Source organism: Amia ocellicauda, chromosome 9 (genome assembly GCF_036373705.1).
Source record: "Amia ocellicauda isolate fAmiCal2 chromosome 9, fAmiCal2.hap1, whole genome shotgun sequence".
In the NCBI taxonomy this organism is placed as follows: domain Eukaryota; kingdom Metazoa; phylum Chordata; class Actinopteri; order Amiiformes; family Amiidae; genus Amia; species Amia ocellicauda.
In genome coordinates this window covers 35965353-35985236 of record NC_089858.1, presented here as the reverse complement: position 1 = coordinate 35985236, position 19884 = coordinate 35965353, and the positions used below count along the sequence as shown (strand labels likewise).

Genomic DNA, 19884 nt, shown 5'->3' with positions numbered 1-19884 from the left:
ATATATATATATATATATATATATATATATATATATATATATATATATATATATAAATACGGTATGTGTAGAATAATGCAGCTGAGCTAGTTATCTATTGGTTTGAATATAAACATACATAGACATAAATGTCAGATTGAATCAAAACCCCAGCGGTGGAATGTGGTGGAAGCCCTTTATCAGTTTGTGTGTTTTTCTTATTTATTGATTTATCAGTTGACTGATTTGAGGGTTGTTGTTGACTCGTCCCCCCCTTCCCCCCACGGTGTCATTTTCCTTTTAGCCTATTCTGTAAGTCTCTGAGTCCAGACTATGGACAACCCGAATCTGTTCTCAGTTGATTTCCCTTCTTAAATAATGATAAACATTATCATTGATTAATTGATTTACTAGTTGGTTAGTTGCCCAAGTGATAAAACGATAAAAGTGACAAACCCATAACCCAATAGTTCCATTATTGTCCTTAAACCAAGTAATCACACATCCTTGTCTTCAGTCCAAACCCAAGGCAAAGGTAAATTCTCCTCAAACATCTGCAGAACAGGTGTGTTGACCTTGGGGCATGCACCACCTATCGACCACCTGTGTCGGCATCCATCTACAAACTAGGGCACTAGGGCAACAAGTGGATGGGGGCCCAACTTCACAGTTTACTCCCCCTGTGACCAAGCATGCCCTCCGGTTGTGCCCTGCCAAGGTTTTACTCAGCTTTGTCTAGATTATTCATGTATTGATTTATTTTACATGTAGTAGAAGTAGTAGTTGTCATAAAAGTAACAGCAGTAGGATTTCTCTGATTGTTGTTGTAATAATTGCTGTGGCACCTTTTTAACAATTTATCTCCTCTGCATAAGCGTTGGGAAGAACTGAACAGGGCGGAAAAAGAAAAGGAGTACGAGCATCTCAGCCCCCCAGTGTCAAGCCAGGCGGAGCGCTCTGCCGTCGTGAGCAGGTGGGAGGAGGGAGAGAGAGGGAAAGGGAAGGGAAGGGAAGGGGGGGAAGGTGGTGGTGGTGGTGGTGGTGGTGGGGAGGGTGACTGGCTGTGTGTTTGGAAGATGGAAACTAAGCCCCCCTGTGCTATTTTAACTTTCAAAGACCGCCCCCCCCTCCACCACCCTATTCGCTTTGTTACCCCCCCCCGCGGCTCTCATCCTCAGTTCCCCAGCTCTGGGATTACTGCGCATTAAATACTAAAAAAGAAAGGAAAAAAGGAAAAAAGCCCCTCTCTGCGAGCTCTCTGCAGGGGGTGCGCTCGGCTCGCTATCCTGCTCTCCTTCAAACATGCGGTGCATCCTCTCAGCCCGCCTGCCTCTCATCCCCAGCTTTGTCGAAACACTCCTTCTCCAGAACAGCCGGCTCTTATACTCAGAGCTGCTGTCACTAATTGCCATTGTTATCATCTTCATCATCGCTGGTGTTGGCATTGTCAGCGCGGCTGCATGTGCGAAATGCCACTCTGTCATCTCCTCCCCCCCCCCCCCCCCCCCCCAAAGAGGCAGCTCCTTGTGCAGCCCTTTACTCAACAACTTTCTTTTTAAAATAAATAAATATGTTTATTTATTTATTCATTCCTTTATTCATTTTCATAATAGGACGTGTTGGGGATTTACTGTGTGTCCTAAAGCTTCCTCTTACTAATGCAAGAAGAAAATTAAATAAATAAAAAGGAGGGGGGGCTTGATGCTAGGCCAAATTTCTTGTATTAATCACCAGCTTTGCAGAACACTCATTAACATACAGGGGGGTTAATAAACAAATATCCCAATCTCTCTTCTTTTAAGTATGCGTCGTCATAGACAAGGCAGTGGAAGTAGGTTAATCTTAGGCAATGCGTGTGGATTTTGTTTCCTGCTTATTTGCCAGCATGTCACTGTGATACCCTGTATCGTGATGTATATTTGTGTACTGTATACACTATATATATATATATATATATATATATATATATATATATATATATATATATATATATATATATATGTGTGTGTGTGTGTGTGCTCAAGTCATGGTCCAGGATGGGCCGCAGTGTCTCCAGGTTTTCTGTTTCACCCTGAGCTCTCCGCTCCCTAATTCGTTCTCATGGTAGTATAAACAGATCCAGTGTGACTCTGATTCCCCATTTCTGAGAGGGGTGGGAGTGCACAGAGGGGCTGAAGCCCTGCTGGGTGGAGGCCCCTCCAGGACGGTGTTTAATGTTGTCTCCCCAGCTGTGATCGTCCAGGATTATTCACTGTACTGAATTTACCTGCTGGACAGCACAGCTCCAGACCCTCCCCCCAAAAAGCCATTCAGTTAAATTCAAGAGGGAAGAAGAGATGTATGTCTGGACAATTTAAGCTTAGCCTTTCTCTCTCCCTCCCTCCCTCCCTCTGTCTTTCTCTCTCTCTCTCCATGTTAATAAGAGTGTGTGTCTATAAGTGGGGGGAGATGAATAGAAGGTCAACTGTGAATTTAGGGGAATTAATAAAGTCTTCACTGGAGGATCAAAATGCAGCGGCACAACACAGAGCAGGGGCCTGACTCTAGGGCAACAGGAGCGAGGGGGGATAGCAAGGGAATAAGGTACAGATGAGTGTTAGATCAGAAGAAACAGATAAACAGAGGGAGGAAGAAATGCAAACCGAGGGATGTACCAAAGAACATTGTTTAGGGAGCAGCTGGGACCCTCAAAATGCGTAAACCACTGCATTATTGAACAGTGGAGCTGCCTATCGATTTATTAATTTATTTCCCCCTTTAACCGGAGCATCAGCTTCTAAGTGTTAAAGGCACCTTTTCCACTGAAGGGTTAAAGCCAAGGAGGGAAATTAGGCTTGAATCAATTTATGCAACTGCCCAGTGTAAATCAGCAAAGGGGCAGTAGCAGAGTGCACCCACCAGGGGCCGTTTCTGTTGGCAATTTCTCTCCAAACGTCCGATGTGTGGATTCAGGTTATTAGCTGGGGCTGTGGATCCCCTTGGTAGCAACCACTGCATATATTAAAATAACGAGCTCCCATGAAAGAGCTCTGATATCACTTGATTCCTCTTCACACCCATTTGATTCCTCATTAACGTTATTGAAATTAATATCAGGCCAGCCCCGAGCTCAGATCTTACCCGTGGCGTGTTGCAATTTTACACTATCCTTGGTGTTTGAGAAATCCCTGGGTGACTGGATACTTTTAACGAGGGACCGGTTATGCTAATTAACACACCGAAACACCCAAACCTTAAAAAAAACTATCATAAATTGATCATCCCGAATTTCGTTGTGCTCCTTAATGAAGCGTTGTAGAGTTTCAGCTTATTAAATCTTTATGACGCATGAATGAATAATGAAGTTGATTTTCTAGCCTTTGAACCCTAAAAAAAACCAACATGCTGTAAAATACATACAGATTATACCAATGCAGAAACGCCAAGAGGTGTCACTGACCACATATTTGGCAGTCGTGTGAGTATGTAGTGTGAATGTGTAGTGTGTGTGTGAGAGTGTAGTGTGTGTGAGTATAATGTAGTATGAGTGTGCAGTGTGTGTGTGTGTGTAGTGTGTGTATGTAGTGTGTGAGTGTGTAGTGTGAGTGTGTGTGAGTGTGTGAGTGCCCGAGCGTGAGTGTGTAGTGTGTGTGGAGGGAGAGAAGGGCTATGACTGCATGAGACCTTGCTCGGGATGCCTGTGCAGCCAGGCTAATTACCTGCCGTTAGAGCGAGCGTCTCGGGCTCCTATTCCTCAGGCGATCAGAAAAGCAATTTGCGGCGGGCAGAGGGCGGTGCGCTGAGCTGCGGCCCTGCAAGCCTGTCAGGGGAGCTCCTGGGCTGCCACGGGATCTCAGCAAAAATTAAAGAACATTTACAGCAATCCGATCAATCAATACAGCCCTGGAAAGAGCCTTCCCTCCTCCCTCCTGCCTGCTCTCCTGTGTGCAAACACTATTCATTTTCATCCGTAGCGCTCCTCCCTGTGGCCCAGTCTGTGGAGGCTTGAGTTCAGCTCTCAGGCAGACTGGAGCAGGCTGACGGGGTGGGTTAGGTTTCACACACACACACTAGCTCCAATGTTTGTCTCCATCTTTGCACTGCAACTGATTAATGTGACAGTACTTTAAACCCGGGGCCAAACTGCTGTGGATCTCAGCCGGGTCGTGCGTGTCTCAGCCTGTCCAGTGGGGATGTGCGAGACTGCAGTACTTGAGATGAGGTGGACACACGTGGGTGTATAGTATGCTGGGAAGGGTGTGCTAAAAGTTGGGCATCTAACCTAGTTTTTTATCAAATGTTTTTTAATTAATAAAACCAAACATACAAACAACACAATTATGTACTTTTGTCCCACCCCCTCTTCCCCTCTTCCCTTCTTCCTCCAGATTGCAATGCTGCCACAACCTTATTTGGTGAGCTGGGAAGCCAAAAGGTCCCATTTCCCGCAAGCTGCAGCTCCTTTAAATATTTGCTCGCTTGTCACGCTCTTGGCGCCAATTATCTTTCATGTTTCTTCCCTTCGCAGCCTAATGGCAAAAGACTGCACGCTGCACGGCCCTTAAACCGAGGTCCCGCCGTATTAATATTCAAGGGTAGTGTGTCATTTCGGCTGTTCTCCTCGATCGCCCCGAGCTCGGTGCTGCCTGCGCCCCCCGCTGAGAGACACGGCGGGGATGGGGTTGGGGGGGGGGGGCGGCAGGATCAGGCCAGTGCGCTCAGTTTGGAAGTGTAAGCACATTTGCCCAGAATGGAGGGAGGTTGTTCTTGCAGCTGGGAATGGGGCTTCAAAACACAGAGAAGAGCAACACAAATCACAGCGCAAAAGCAGAGAAGCTCAGGGAAGTGTCTAAGGTGTGGGAGACCAGAAGTCACACAAATGGGAAAGATATATATATATATATATATATATATATATATATATATATATATATAATTATATATACAGGTGGCCAATGTGCAGGGCCTTCCATCATCTTAAACCAGGAATCAAAAGTTCCCTCCTCTTCTCCCTCTCCTCACTCCTCTTCTCCCTCTCTCACCACTCTGTTCTCTCTCTCTCCTCTACTCACTGCTGCTCACTCCTCTTCTCCCTCTCTCCTCACTCCTGCTCACTCCTCTTCCCCCTCTCCCCACTCCTCTTCTCCCTGCCATGCCTCATCCTCACACGCCACTCATCGCCGGATCAGACACACAGGAGGTAAAACCAACAAACCCCCCCAGCATGCAACACCCAGGAGAGCCAGCCCAGAAGCCACAGAAACGGATTCCTTCACGGCAGACACCTGTAAACACGATAAGAGACCGCAGCAAAGTAGCGGATTCCCTCGCAGCCCTTGAAATGAATAATTATGCAAGAGTACGGTTTCAGACGTTTCCTTTTTTCTTCTTCTCCGTTTTATGTCAGTAAAGTTCGCTTTCATCTAAAAAATCATCTAACGTGCCATGCCAAAACAATCATAATAAATTAATAATTAAAAGAAGAAGAAAAAGCAGTTGAGTGTTGTGTTAGGGCTACAGTGAAGTCAATCTGCTACAGTTACCCCCCACACACACACACACACTCCTAACCCCCCAGGCACTTTCCTGCCTCTGCTGGCACAGTGTGTTAGCCAGCAGCCCATTGGTTTCAGGGCTGGAATTCATACGGCACCCGACACCTCCTGAACCCCCCTTCTCCCATGCCATTATTAATATTATTATTATTATTATTATTATTATTATTATTTCTTGGCAGACACCCTTATCCAGGGCGACTTACAACATAAGTGCAAAAATACAGTGAAGTACAAGGCATCAATCATAACAAAATCAATTTAGCTAAAACAGCAATTCAGAAAAATACATTTTACAAATTCCAATTTACAATTTACACAAGTACAGTAAGTGAGGTCCTACATCCTGGACGGTGAAAGCTAAGTGCTGTCAAGATGTAGGGTTACAGACGAGGGCTGAATTCGGTGGGCAGGTCGTTCCACCATTTAGGGGCCAGGGATGAGAAGGAGCGGCTCTGGAGGAAGGAGAGTGGAGAGGAAGCAGAGTTAGTCTTCTGGCACTGGGGGAACGCAGTGGTCTGGAGGGGATGTATGGAGAGACGAGGGTCTGAAGGTAGCTTGGTGCAGTGTGGTCGAGACAGCAGTAGGTGAGGGTCAGTGTCTTGAACTGAATGCGTGCCGCTATCGGGAGCCAGTGGAGGGAGAGGAGCAGTGGAGTAGCGTGTGCGAATCGGGGCAGAGAGAATACCAGACGAGCCGCAGAGCTGAGCTGGAGCAGGCGGGTCTTAGATGCAGGCAGGCCGGCCAGGAGGGGGTTGCAGTAGTCCAGGCGGGAGAGGACCAGTGACTGGACGAGTAGCTGAGTCGAGTAGTCGAGTAGGTGAGGAAGGGACGGATCCGGCGTATGTTGCTCCGGAAGAATATACAGGTGCGCGTCAGCGTGGTGATGTGCTGTGTGTAGAAGAGCGCAGGATCGAGGGTGACTCCTAGATTCCAAGGGGATCGAGATGGGGAGGTCAGCAGAAGGTGAGGAAGAGTGGGGGGAAAAGAGGAGATCCGATTTGGAGAGGTTGAGCTTGAGGTGGTGCGAGTGCATCCAGGCGGAAATAGCAGACAAGCAGGAAGAGATGCAAGAGGGGATGAGAGGGTCAGGAGAGGGAAAAGACAGGAAGATCTGGGCATCATCAGCGTAGAAGTGGTAGGAGAAACCATGGGATGTGATGAGGGGGCCCAGGGAGCGAGTGTGGAGAGAGAACAGGAGCGGGCCCAGGACGGAGCCTTGGGGAACGCCTGTGAGGAGAGGCTGGGGGGTGGATGAGGAGCCTCGCCATGTCACTTGGTAGGACCGGTCACAGAGGTAGGAGGAGAACCAGGTGAGAGCAGTCCCAGAGATTCCAAGGTCAGCGAGGCAGGAGAGGAGGATGGAGTGATCAACGGTGTCAAATGCTGCGGAGAGGTCAAGGGGGATGAGGACTGAGGAGAGGGAGGCCGCCTGAGCACAGCTGAGGGAGTCAGTGACTGCCAGGAGAGCCGTCTCAGTGGAGTGAGCTGTGCGGAAGTCGGATTGCAGAGGATCAAGGAGTGAGTGATGGGACAGAAATTCCGAGAGCTGACGTGGACCGCCCGCTCGAGAGTCTTGGAGAGGAAGAGGAGTAGGGAGACAGGGCGGTAGTTCTGAGGAGAGGTGGAATCAAGGGTTGGTTTCTTGAGCAGTGGGATGACAGCAGCTTGTTTAAATGCAGAGGGGAAACAGCCAGAGAGGAGGGAGGAGTTGAGGAGGGAGGAGATGAAGGGGAGGAGATCAGGAGCGGTTGCTTGGAAGAGACAAGAAGGGATAGGGTCCAGGGCACACGTTGTGGGTTTGTGATGTAGGAGGAGAACAGAAACTTCAGCATCTGAGAGGGGTGAGAATGAAGAAAAGGAAGCTAGATCGGTGGGAGGTTTTGTGTTATGGGAGATGAGGGTGCAGTAGTGAAGAGCCTGTGGATGTCTGCAATCTTGGAGGAGAAGAAGGAGGCGAAATCATCAGCAGTGAGAGATGGGGGAGGAGGAGGGGGAGGGGGGGCAAGGAGGGAGGAGAAGGTCGAGAAGAGTTTGTGGGGGTTGTTGACAGTGGATTTGAAGAGAGATTGGAAGTAAGACTTCTTGGCTGAGGTGAGAGAGGACGAGAATGTGGACAGTAGAGAGCGGTAGACTTAGAGGGCAGCTGGGAGTTTGGTCCTTTTCCACTTCTGTTCGGTGGCACGCAGACTAGTTTGGGTTGCGCGGAGAACAGCAGAGAGCCAAGGCTGAGGAGGGGAGGGATGGGCAGGACGAGACGTGAGAGGACAGAGAGAGTCAAGGGAGGAGGTGAGGGAGGAGAACAAAGAGGAGGTAGCACAGTTGACAGATAGATGGGAAAAACAGTCAATGGAAGGTAAGAGAGTGAGGGCAGTGGAGGCAAGGGTAGAGGGGGAGACAGAGCGGAGATTACGGCGGAAGGTGACAGAGGGAGTGGGTGGGGCAGGGAGGGACGGGAGGGAAAGGGAGAAGGAAATGAAGTGGTGGTCTGAGATGTCCATGGGTGTCACAGAGAGTGTTGAAGGGGAGCAGCCTCTAGAGAAGATAGAGGCTGCGCTAATACCCCCCCCCCCACTCCCAGGGAAGTCACACTGTGGTTTTAGTGCCCCCCCCACTCCCCTGCTTATCCCACACAGAGATATCAAGGCCCAGTGCAGCAGTGCGGTTGTGTCTTTTACAGCTACATCTTTCCCTGCTTAGTTAACATCCAGCCCTTACTGTACATGTTTGTTCTCTCTCTCTCTCTCTCTCTCTCTCTCTCTGCAGGTGTTCTCCATCCATGACTCATTCACCGGCCCATAAAACTTTAACATCATCCTAAATTTACCAGCCGTTTTATGTTATATTTAAGATGAGACGCAAACACCCAATGGCACTAACATTTATTTATGTATTAAGGCTGCTGCAGCTGGTATGTACTATATATCAGATATACTACATATTTATATACATATATATATATAGGGGGAAAAATAAACTCCTTGGGACTCAGCACACTTGATTTCACAATCAGTCTTTTCTGGTTCACAGCGTCTGTGTTTGCAGGTTGGCTGGTTCTGTGAGGCCGGTGTGGTGAATTACCCTCCTCGCTCATACCACCGTAAGCTCATCGTCTCCAGAGATACCTGCCGACTTGGGGGTGGGGGTGTTTGTGAGCAGGGCCAAGTGCAGAGCTCTTCAAATCAAGATCGGTCTTTATAGCATCGCCTGCATTAGACCTGCTGCAGGACGCGGGCTGTATTAGGCCAATTCAGGGCCTGGCTAGTTCAATTAACCAATTACGACTCTGGGGTAGAGTGGGAAGCAGGCCCAGGAGGTGTGTTCGTCTGAGGAGGGGATGCTGGGTAATCCATGTCTGTGGGTTTACTGTGTAAGCGGCTCTTTGCTGTGAGGGAGAAGGCCGGCGGCGTGTCCTTTGTTTAAGACTCCCACTGCTGCAAGTGAGAAAAACACTAAAAACAAGCTCAAAAATAAAAACTCTCCAAGCGAGAAAGCTGATGAATAATTCAGATGCATATCAAAAATTAGCCATGATCTGTCAGGAACATGACCTAGCTTTCGCTCTCTTCCCCCGAGACCCCACTGAGCCTCTCTCTCTCTCGCTCTCCATCTCCACATCTTGTTTTTTTCTTCCGTTATCTGCGTTCACATTTGATCGGCAACAAGATCGTTGGAGCTTTCCCAGAGCAAATGCTGTCAGCGCGCTCCCCTTGGTCTCCATGTCAGGTTAAATCGTCCTCCATCGCTCCCCCATCATGTAAAACAGAGCCCTCGTTCTCTGCTGTTTAGTTTCAGATGCTGCGTTCACTCCGCTAGCCGCTCTCCACCTGCCGGGAGAGCAGCCACTTAGTTTGTCACCATTATACACTTGAGAAAGCAGGCGGGAAAACAAGACGGTGTGCAAATCTATTTTGTTTTCCCTCTGTTTAATGTTAAAGGTCCCCCCCCTGCCCCTCCCTCATCACCATCCCCGCCTCACAACCCCACCACCCTAGCACCTCTCCAAGTAAAAATTTGAAGCTGGTTCAGAAAGACCCAGAGCAGTGTGGGACAATGTGGACAGTGGAGAATTATACACATCTGAGCAACGAGAGAAAGGTTTTACACTCGGACTGTCAGTCATTCCCCCTGAAAAACTCCTCTTACTTCTCATCTGAAGCAAAACTTAGCTTCTGTAACAGTTGGGTACAGCCGAATGCGATGGTTTCGAACCTGGGCAGCTATTCTTTTTTCTGCTACCCAGTTTTAGTGCCAGAGGAAACACCTTGAACAAATACACCTGTCACAAGTGACTGGGCAGCAGTGATGCTGAGAAACACTTTTGGATAAGAGGTGTCTAATAACCAATAACATTGAAGTTGTATCCCCATGCATGAACCCAGCCATACAACCCTCCTCCCTTTCCTCCGTCCCTCTCTTCTCTCTTTTCAAGTGAAAAATCTATCAGTAACACCCAGAAGCCCCATGTGTTATGCATTCATTACAGGAGGCCGTTAAGTAGTCATACGAATCTGAAATGCAAAACTGCAGAGGTCTGAATGTGGCACTTGATGGCAACTGAAGACTGAGGAGAGAGAGAAGGCAGTGCCAAGGGTTGAAGAGGGTAAATTGGGAGGAGAGAGAGGGAGCGAGAGAGAGAGAGAGGAAGAGAGAAGGGGGGGCTGTGGCGTCAAAGCGGCTGTGTTAATGGCTTTTGCCGAGTGTTGCTGTTGGGGCCAGGTCTCCATCAATATTACAGCACGCAGGGCGAGGGCACGGAGGAGAGCAGATCAAATATTCATCAAGGGCCTTTTACTTACTTTTTTTTTTTTTTATTTGTGTTATTTTTTCCTTGCAAATTCCTAACAGAATAACCTCACAGAAGAACTTGGCCGTCCCCCATACACTGCCGAAGGTGTTGCTCTGTGGGACAAGCGGTGGCAGCAGTCTTAGATTACACTGGACAACGTCTCCTCTCGTCCGGCCCAGCAGGGGACCCACGCTGAGGTCAGATCCTCTTTAGCACGGCTGGAAGGGGTGGAGGGAGGGAAAGGAAAGGAAACCAAGAGAGGGGGAGGAAAGTTAATGGAGAGGGAAAGAGAGAGAGGGAGGGAGGGTGAGAGAGAACCACACCACACACACACATCAGAATTCCCCCCCCCCCCATCTCAAAATCAACAGAGGAGCATTACTGGTGTCTAATTTCTTGTCCCCAGGGTGTTTTAACCAGGAGGGGGTGGTGAGGCAATGCAGAACAGACAGGGACAAACGGGGACACGTGTGTGGAGAGGGGAGACTGGGACAGGGTACCGGGTCCCTCTGCACTCACAGCAACTCTCACGCAGGTACTAGAATATATCCAGATGAGCAATGATCTTTCTTTAGGAACACGATGTCAATCCGCACCCACGAGCAACACTGAGTAACACACATAGGCCTAAATGTGTCCCGCCAGCGCTGATGTCACTCCCGCACGGGACAGCGGGTAACAGGACCCAGTGTCCAAGAAGAATACCAAAGGAAAAACAAACGTACGTATTTTTTTATATATTTTTTCGGTTTGTTGGGTTGTCGTTTTAGCTTTGGTACGAAGTGTGTTGTGTTCTGGAATTCGCAATTCTACCTGGGAACTCCTTCCTGTGATGGGCAGTGCCACCTAGTGGTCCACCAGCACCACTGCACTGCACTGCACTCTAACCTCAGACCCAAGCTGTCCTGAGAGCTGTTTTTTTCTTTTCCAGGAGGGAAAGGGGGGAGGGCAGCGTCTCAAAGTTTTCATGCAGGGTGTGAATCATCTCTCTCTCTCTCTAAACTGCTGTGGAGAAGAGGCGTGACAGGAGTTATTCTGACTCAGACACCCTGTCCCTTCTCCGCAGACAGCCGTTACTGGAAAATGTGCAGAGAAGTGAGGAGAAATGCAGGTGCCCCCCCCCCCCCACCAGAGAGAGAAGGAGCATCTCTTTACCCTGTAACACAGCACAGAGGCAATCCAACACCCAAAACAACAAACACAATTCAAAGCCTAAAAAATAAATAGCTAAATATATACATCTCCAAACCTTCAAAGCACAGGGGTTTGGACTGGAAAAGAACTTAAAATGAACAGGAAAGGAATGTGCAGGCCCAGTTGTTTATTGTGGTTTTATTCCCATCGGCTTCAGCTTCAGTTTTTCATGGCCCTGTTTCCACCCTCCACTGAGTGGCGTTACATAACCGGAGCGGAGAGAGAGACGGAGAGAGGGGAATGAGATCATATCATGTGGAACAGACACCCCAAGACACTTCAGTAATGGATTTTAAAACCTCAGCACAGCAGTCTCTAAAGTTTTCATAACACCGCGTTGTTTAATAAACAAAACAAAACAAAAAAACACTGCCTTTGGATCTCTAAACACGAAACCAGTCGAATCTGTAGACAAACTGAAAGAGACAAGTCTGAGCAAACACTTCGGCTTTCGCCTCTTTCAGCAGTGTCCGTCTCCTCCCCAGTCTCACAAAGAGCTGACAGGCATGAATTAACAGCTTCCAGTAAGAGAATCGCCGCGAACCCCAAAAAGAACAGAAAATAAATTACAATAAAAAATAAAATAAAGAACACTGGAGAGAAGAAGTTGAAACGTTTCTTTCGGGTCCCGACATAAAACGAGTCTCCGCCGCTGCCTGGGGGTCCTGGCAACCTGCACTGGGGGGGCCGCAGACTCAGAAAAAGCCTGACAACAACAACTTCCTCCGATAAAAGTTGCAAATTCAGCATCCCCTTCAATTTTTTATATAAAGATAAAAGCCAAGCTAAACGGGGATTAGATCGATGAGCTTCAGTCGGTCTCCGTCAGCAGGCCTGACTGGAATGTACAGAGAGAGCCTGGAATCTCCCGTCTGCTCCGGCTGTGGAAACTCCACGCGGTCCTCCCCATAGGAAGAGTGACATAGGACACGCCAATCACATTGTCCTGGTCCACTCTGGACATTTATATGGGACATCTCTGCTGTACGACCCCCTCGGTGGGGGGTGTGGGTGGCAAGGGGAGGTCAGAGGTCAGAGGGGAGCTCAGGCGTTCCTCTCAGATGGAGGGATATAGTCCAGTCCTAAATGGGTGAAAATCTCCTCTTCTGAGCTGGCAGGCAGGAACTTTTTCTGAGACAAGAGATTGATAGATCAGAATACTACTACTATTATTACTATTATTATCCACAAGAGGGAGGTGGGTTGACTGTAGAATATAAGGTGTGTGTTCATTACAGGTTCATACAAACAACACGTGCTTCTCTGCTGACATTGGATATGTATGTACAAACACGTGTGTGTGTGTGTGTGTGTGTGTGTTGGGGGAGGGGGGGGTATTATTACTTCAAATAGCAATCAAGAAGATTTTAAAGGCCCATTCTGAGGATTTAATTTGAATAGAGGAGTTTTTACTTGTTTAATCTTTGATGTTGCCTTTTAATTACTTGTGTTTTACATCTAGTAATAGTACGTGCTACAGTCTTAGAGGAAATGTGTGTCTGCATTATCCCAGGGTATGTATGAGTGTGTGTGTGTGTGTGTGTGTGTGTGTTTGGGCGAGTGTGTGAGTGTTTCATCCTTACCTGCCTCCTGTCAAACAGAGCGTGGCTGTTCAGGGACATCTGCTTCTCCTGCCCAGCCCAGCGGCGCAGCTCTCTCTCAAAGTGCTGCAGGACAGAGACAGAGGGTTAGAGGGAGGGGGAGAGGTAGGAAATAAATTAATAAATAAAAGAATGAAGACTGTGACAGCAGGGGAAAGTAAGAACAAACAGACGGCACAAGAGCATCAGGAAATGAGTGAGAGAAGAGAGACAGGAGGAAAGGAGGACAGAGGGTTGGGGGCAGCAACCGGAACACAGTTTGTTAATTAACCTGAGGCAGGCGGATAATTGAGTAATTAGCACATGATTCCCCCAGTTTGTGACACCGGATTGTGAGACTGTGACGAGCAATTAGAACAGCATAATTGTCACTGTGTCCATAGGCCATTTGTCTCAATAATAACGGCGAAATCCACGAGACAGATCCATCGTGTCCAACGGCACGGCAGCTGTCAGAGCATTGTTTAATGGGCTGCCGGTTCAGCCCAAGATCACAAAGAAGCAATTATCAAATTATTTCATTTTATTATCTATCACCGTGTTTGTCTTGTCTAAATTAGCTGGTTGTTTATGAAGAATTATAATTTGCAGTTGTGAAATAATTAAGTCCATGATTGCAGACACAACAGGCTGTTTCTGTAGAGTGGCCCAACACAGCTGCAGCAATCCAGTCACATGTCAATCTTTGTCTCCTTTGTTTTTGGGGAAGTTTGTCTCAAACTGTAAAAACCTCATGAAGATTTTGTCATCTGTGAGAAGATTAATAATAATGATTATACTTGCACACTCTCCAGCCAAAGGAGACCAAATAGATCTCATATTAAGAAAAAGTACATTTATACTTTATATATGTGAAAAAATATATAACATGAAGTGACCCACAGCAAATGAGGAGCGGAAACAATATACTAATTAACTGTGCTTTCTTTCAGTTTCCAGTGCAACAAAGCCCTGGATGCAGTACCTGTGACCCAGTCCAGCCTAGCAGGGCGAATGCAAACTGACTGATGGGCGTCACCACCAGGTCCACACGCACGGCCTTCCAGCCCCGGGGCTCGCATGCACCCTGCCCCCCGAGAGGTGCACTTCCCTGGGCCTCCCCGGCACTCGAGGCCCCAGGCTGCTGTGTCCCGGAGGCAGGCTGGTCCAGCCTGAAGATGGAGAAGCACCTCTCAAAGCGATCCATGCTGCTCACGGGGCGGCTGTGCAGCTCCTTCGCCTCCCCATACGAGTTCTCGTTCATCTTATTGTATAGCAGGAGGTCCTGTGAGAGAGAGAGAGACTGCATCAGCAGGGACAGACACACAGTTCTCCCATTGTGTTCTCCTGGCCCCAGATAGCAGTACTGCCAGCCAGTCAAGCCTCTTTGCTTTGTGTATTATATAAAAACACAACCTCCTTCAAGCTCAACATTTCAGACTCACTGGTGGTGGTGGGTGGGGAGGGTTAGAGAGTAGAGAACAAAACTGGGTTCTCATCCTGTTGTTTACACGCTCAAACATTAAAATCAGTTGCACCGAATTACAGTGAAAGGCATGCTACAGTTACAGCTGGGGGCTGCTGTTCCGTTGCACCACTCAGACTCTTTGTGTATAAGCAGTCGGTTTGTGTTTGTGTGTTTGGGTTTCAGGAACGTTCCTCCTCGTGGTCATGTGGCAATGGAAGCCCTATTTGGCTCCTCCACTTTACCTGGCTTTCCAACCAGCTGATGACTTTGGGCAGAAGCCCTTCCTCCTTGCCCTCCTCGGGGTGCGTGATGAGGAAGTCCACATCGTGGCCTGTCTGTTTCCCTCTACACGGAGACAGACAGACGGGGGGGTGGGGGTAGGGAAGAAAACTGAAATAGTGATACAACTGGAGACGGCATGACAGAACTGCAGCCCGTTCCCTGCAGTCCCTGATCTCTGCTTCACAGTCGCTTCTATGTGAAAGGCAAGTCAATACCGGCTCCCTCCTCACATTAGAACAGGGATGTCAAGATCCATTCCTCAGGGGAGGCACCGTCTTCTGTTTTTCCCTTTTTTTTGTTCTAGACAACCCAGCTCTCAGCTACTAAAGCTTGGATGAACTGAATACAGCTCTGCAGCCTCCCAGTAGCTCTGCAGTGTATTTTAAGCTGTCAGCTGTATTTCAAAACAAAAAGATGAACATGTAATTAAATTTTCTTAAATAAGCTTTAGTGAGAAAATAAATTAATTTAGTGACAGAGTACTGCAGCTGGTATGAAAGCCAGAAGAAAACATTTAAAGTTAAAATCGTATACATGCCACCCCAACACAGCTTGGGTCTCTGCCCACCTTCTGAACCCTCCAGTGAGAGTGAGCTGCACCCCCGGCAGGACAGCAAGGACTGCCTCTTTGACAATCCGCTCAATGGCACGTGCCTCTGCCCTGGTCACCGGGATGCTGAGGTGTTTGTAGTGCCGCACGCCTGCGTGAGAGAGCAGAGGGGTGTGACCACAGAGAGACAGGAAAACATGCTACTAAATAAACATTATTAAATATTACTAAAATATTATGAAACATCTTTCTAGATTTTGAAATTAATTAATTTCTGTCTATCTGGACCCCTAAAGCAGCCTATTCAAATTGAATTGAGCTGAAATATAATGCAGAACAAATTAAATTGAGAGGCAGTAATTACCTATATTGGCAATATCAGGGATAATGACAGTGCGTTTATCATTGCAGTCTTTGAACTCCAAACACTGTGCAGAAAGGGTCCTGGGAGCTGCTGTGCAAGACAGCGGCAGGGACTCCCATAGCCCTGAGGTAATTTCATACCCCATCCCCTCTCCCCTCCCAGGTCAAACTATTAATCTGCACATGGAACCTGGGACTCAGACCCAAGGTGCCCTTCCTCTCCCTCCCATCCATCACTCCATCCCTCTCCAGCCGGGCTGCGTGCTGGCTCTCCAGACCAGACCAGTCCCAGTAGCCGCTTCTCCTGTGCCTGTCATTTGTAGCAGAACTTCAAGGGGCCGTTGCCCACAATGCACTGCCCCAACCCTCACAGCGAGGGACACGCCAGATGCTTTTACCAAATGTAAGACTTTTTCCTCATACAAAAAACTGACCTTCATGATTCATTCATTTATGTTTTTAATAACTATTATTTTTAGTAGTACGCCACCTGCCAAGCACCGTGGTATTAGGAGCAAATAGGGGGCTTGTCTTTTATCATGGCATGCCCAAATTATGTAGGAACTGCGGGGCCCTGGGTCATTTAGCCGCAGCCTGTACCGTTGTTAAGTGCAAGGTCTGCGGCGGGGAACATCAGACCAGGGCCTGCAAGCAGGAGAGGGCCTGCAACCTGTGCGGTGGGGGAGGGCACCTCTTTAGGAATTGTCCCTCCTCCTATGCAAATAGGGCGCGGGCCCTCGGGGGTGGTGGAGAGAGAGAAAACCAAGCGGAGGCTCCTCCAAAGGTGATACCCCAAGATGGGGGTAGAGAGGAAACAATCCTCAGGAGCCTCATAGGCTCCCTCTCTGACTCTGGGTCAGAAGTGGAGGCAGAGGGAGAGTGGACAGTGGTAGCGGGGAAGAGAAGGAGGGCTGAGAAGAGGAGCATGGGTAGGGGGGGTATGATGAAAAAGAGGATTCATTCTGCAGATTCTCCCCCCCCTGCCGGCTCCTCCCCCGCTCCAGAGTCCCCTCCCTCTAATTTCTATACGCCCCACTCTGACTCCGGAGAGGAGAGCGGTGGGCCTTCTCCACTGCCCCGAGTGGGCAGCCTGGTAGATGAGAGGCCCCCTAGAAATAACATTCCTCCTGCCCCACAACTGAGACTCTCCCAGGGGAGGGGTCAGGTATGCCCTCCCGGCGGTAGTGGGAGAGCCGCAGGTCCTCAGGAGACGAGAGTCGGCGCCAGTGTCCTTTCCCAGAAAGACATCAGGGACGTGATGGCAAGGTCACTGGCGCTGGGGGAGGAGGCCTGCGGCGGCAGACAGCCGGGAAGGGAGAGACCACCCCCTCCCCCACCATTAGTTAAAAGAACGACTAGCGGGGTCTATACAGTTTTCTCCCCAGTCGTACATAAAGCCTCTGCCCTGCCATCTGTTCGTCGGGCCTCGGCCTCAAAGGAACCAGGGAGAACCTCCAGCACCACGGGCCCTGAGCCCAGTGGAGTTTTGCCCGCCTTACCGGGTGGCGGGAGCCGAGCCCCCCCCATAGTCTTCCTAGAGGATCAAGCGGTGAGGCAAATGATTGAAATGATGGGTGCTAGCGCTAAGCTAGGTGAGGGAGAAGAGAGGAGTGGGGAAGAGAAAGGTTTCTTTACATGATTGTTACGGAGCGGGTAATTGCCCTCACAGCCATTATGGCATTAACCATTATTTCAATTAATGTGAGGAGCATTGCTGAGGTGAAAAAGAGGACCGATGTTTTAAACTCTCTGGCTGGCATGAAGGCGGATATTATCTGTTTGCAGGAGTGCGGCATCCCGTTCCAAAAAGAATACAAAGATTTCCGGGACACTTGGACCCTAGGAGAATCCTTCTGGTCGGGGTCCAATGTGTCCCGAGCGGACGGGATTGCCGTACTCCTGAAAAACCCCTTCTTAATAGTTAAAACATTCAAGGTTATAGAGGCGGGCAGACTGGCCAGCCTCGATTTTAAATACAAGGGGGCTGTATTGAGGCTGGTCAATGTCTATGCCCCCACCAGCCAGAGAGAGAGAGTCCTCTTTCTCCCTCAGCTACGCCCGCTCCTGATCGGCACCTTGCCAGTTATCATTTCAGGTGATTTCAACTGTGCTCTGAGGGATGTAGACCGGAGTAAGCCCCGCAACGATAGATCCAGCAGGGACCTCGCTGCGTTCGTGGAGGACTTTGAACTCTGCGACGCAGGTCGGGACCTGGTCCCCTTGTTCACCTGGGTGAGTTCTTCTGGCTCCTCCTTCTCCAGGATAGATCTCGTCCTCCTCAGCAAGCCACTGGAGAGGACCGCCATGTCTTCGGAGGCGGTCTTCTTTTCAGACCACAGGCTCCTGACGACAGAGGTGCTCATTCCGAGCACACGGGAGTCGGGGCCTGGGGTCTGGAAGCTCAACACCTCTCTGCTCGATGACCCTCGTGTGATTAAGACCTTTAGCAGACGCCTCGAGGAGTGGAGGACCCTGAAGGACCTTTTTGATTCTCCCATAGAGTGGTGGGAGATGATGAAGAAAAGAACCAAGGGCTACTTCATTCAGCTGGGGAAACGGAAAGCTCGCGAGAGGCGGGCGAGATATTTCCATCTAAACGCCCGCCTCCAGCGCCTGAGTCTTTTACAGCTCAGAGGCTTCGACCTAGCTGAGGAGGTGGCCCGGGTCAAACTGAGTCTCTCCGCCCTCTATCGGGAGGAGCAAGAGAAGATCAAGGTCCTTTCCAGGGTCCGCATCATGGAGGACGATGAGAAATGCAGCCGCTTCTTCTTCAAGAAAACGAAGGAGAGGCGGCCTGCAATGTCCTCCATGATCGACTCCTCGGGGCAAGAGGTGGAGGGCAGAGAGGCTGTTGAGACAGTGGTGCGGGATTTCTACAGGGAGTTGTACGACCAGAAGGTGGTGGATCAAAATCTGATCCATCACTTTCTGTCCCTGTTGGAGTCCCGCAATGAGGGGGACGAGGAGGAGGAGGAGGATCCAGAGATCACCACCACTGAACTCTCCCAGGTGATAAAGAGTCTTAACTCTGGAAGGACACCGGGTCCCGACGGGATCCCTGCTGAGTTCTATAAGATCTTTTGGGAGGTGCTTAAGGAAGATCTGGGCCAGGTCCTGGGGTCGATGTACAGAGAGGGCAGATTGGCCCCTTCGATGAAGAAGAGTATCCTCTCCCTTCTTCACAAGAAGGGAGACACGAAAGATCTGAGGAACTGGCGGCCAGTCAGCCTCCTGTGCACCGACTACAAGATACTGGCCAAAGCACTGACGCTCCGGCTGCAGCGGCCACTCCCTCAAGTCGTGGGTCCCGACCAGGTCTGTGGTGCCCGGGGGAGATCGGCGGCCGACAACGCCATGCTGCTCAGGGATGTCGTGGCCTACTCGAACGAGAGAGGGCTTCCCCTGGTCCTAATCAGCTTGGACCAGGAGAAAGCCTTCGACAGAGTGGGCCACGAATACCTGCAGCTTGTTATGGAGAGGATGGGTCTCGCTCTTGGCCTGAGGAGGTGGGTTAAGATCATCTACAGCGGCCTAAGCAGCAGGGTCCTTGTGAACCGCCACCTGACCGAACCATTTCCGGTCAGGTCGGGGGTCCGGCAGGGTTGTCCCCTGTCGGCCCTGCTGTACGTCCTCTGCTTGGAGCCGTTCATGCAGGCGATCCGCCGGGACGTCCGGGTGACAGGTTTCCATCTCCCGGGTTCCGGCGGAGAGCAACTGAAGGCCCTGGCCTATATGGACGACGTGGCCGTGGTCTGCACGGACGCTCCGTCCGTGGCCAGGGTCGAGGAACTGCTGGACGGCTTCTGCAGGGCGACGGGGGCCGCTGTGAACAAGGCCAAGAGCGAGGTCTACCTCTCCAGGGCATGGCCTGTCGGCCGGGGCCCGCCGACCGTGTTCCCTGTGAAGCCGTTTATCAAGGTTCTGGGGATCACGATCGGCGGGACCAACACGGGCACCCGGAGCTGGGAGGAGGCCATAGCAAAGGTCCAAAGGAAGATCCACGGCTGGAGCACAAGGACCTTGACGATGGCTGGTAAGGTGCTGGTCGTAAAGGCCATCCTCTTCCCGATACTCCTCTACGTAGGAATGATCTTCCCCCCAGACAAGGTCATCGCAAAATTAGTGACCCGAATTATATTTCGGTT

General features: G+C 49.7%; 1 protein-coding gene across 3 annotated transcripts in view; it reads right to left on the bottom strand.

Moving 5' to 3' along the window:
- Positions 1 to 11608: 11608 nt before the first annotated feature.
- The window catches only part of polm (polymerase (DNA directed), mu), a 19540-nt gene continuing 11264 nt past the window's right edge, over positions 11609 to 19884 (bottom strand). For all 3 annotated transcript variants that reach the window (XM_066714300.1, XM_066714299.1, XM_066714301.1), the window contains 5 exons: positions 15395 to 15527; positions 14787 to 14889; positions 14062 to 14361; positions 13080 to 13163; positions 11609 to 12627 (listed from right to left, as the gene is read on the bottom strand). In XM_066714300.1, coding sequence (XP_066570397.1) covers positions 12541 to 12627; positions 13080 to 13163; positions 14062 to 14361; positions 14787 to 14889; positions 15395 to 15527 — 707 coding nt within the window. In that variant the 3' untranslated portion in view covers positions 11609 to 12540. The remainder of the gene's footprint in view (positions 12628 to 13079; positions 13164 to 14061; positions 14362 to 14786; positions 14890 to 15394; positions 15528 to 19884) is intronic.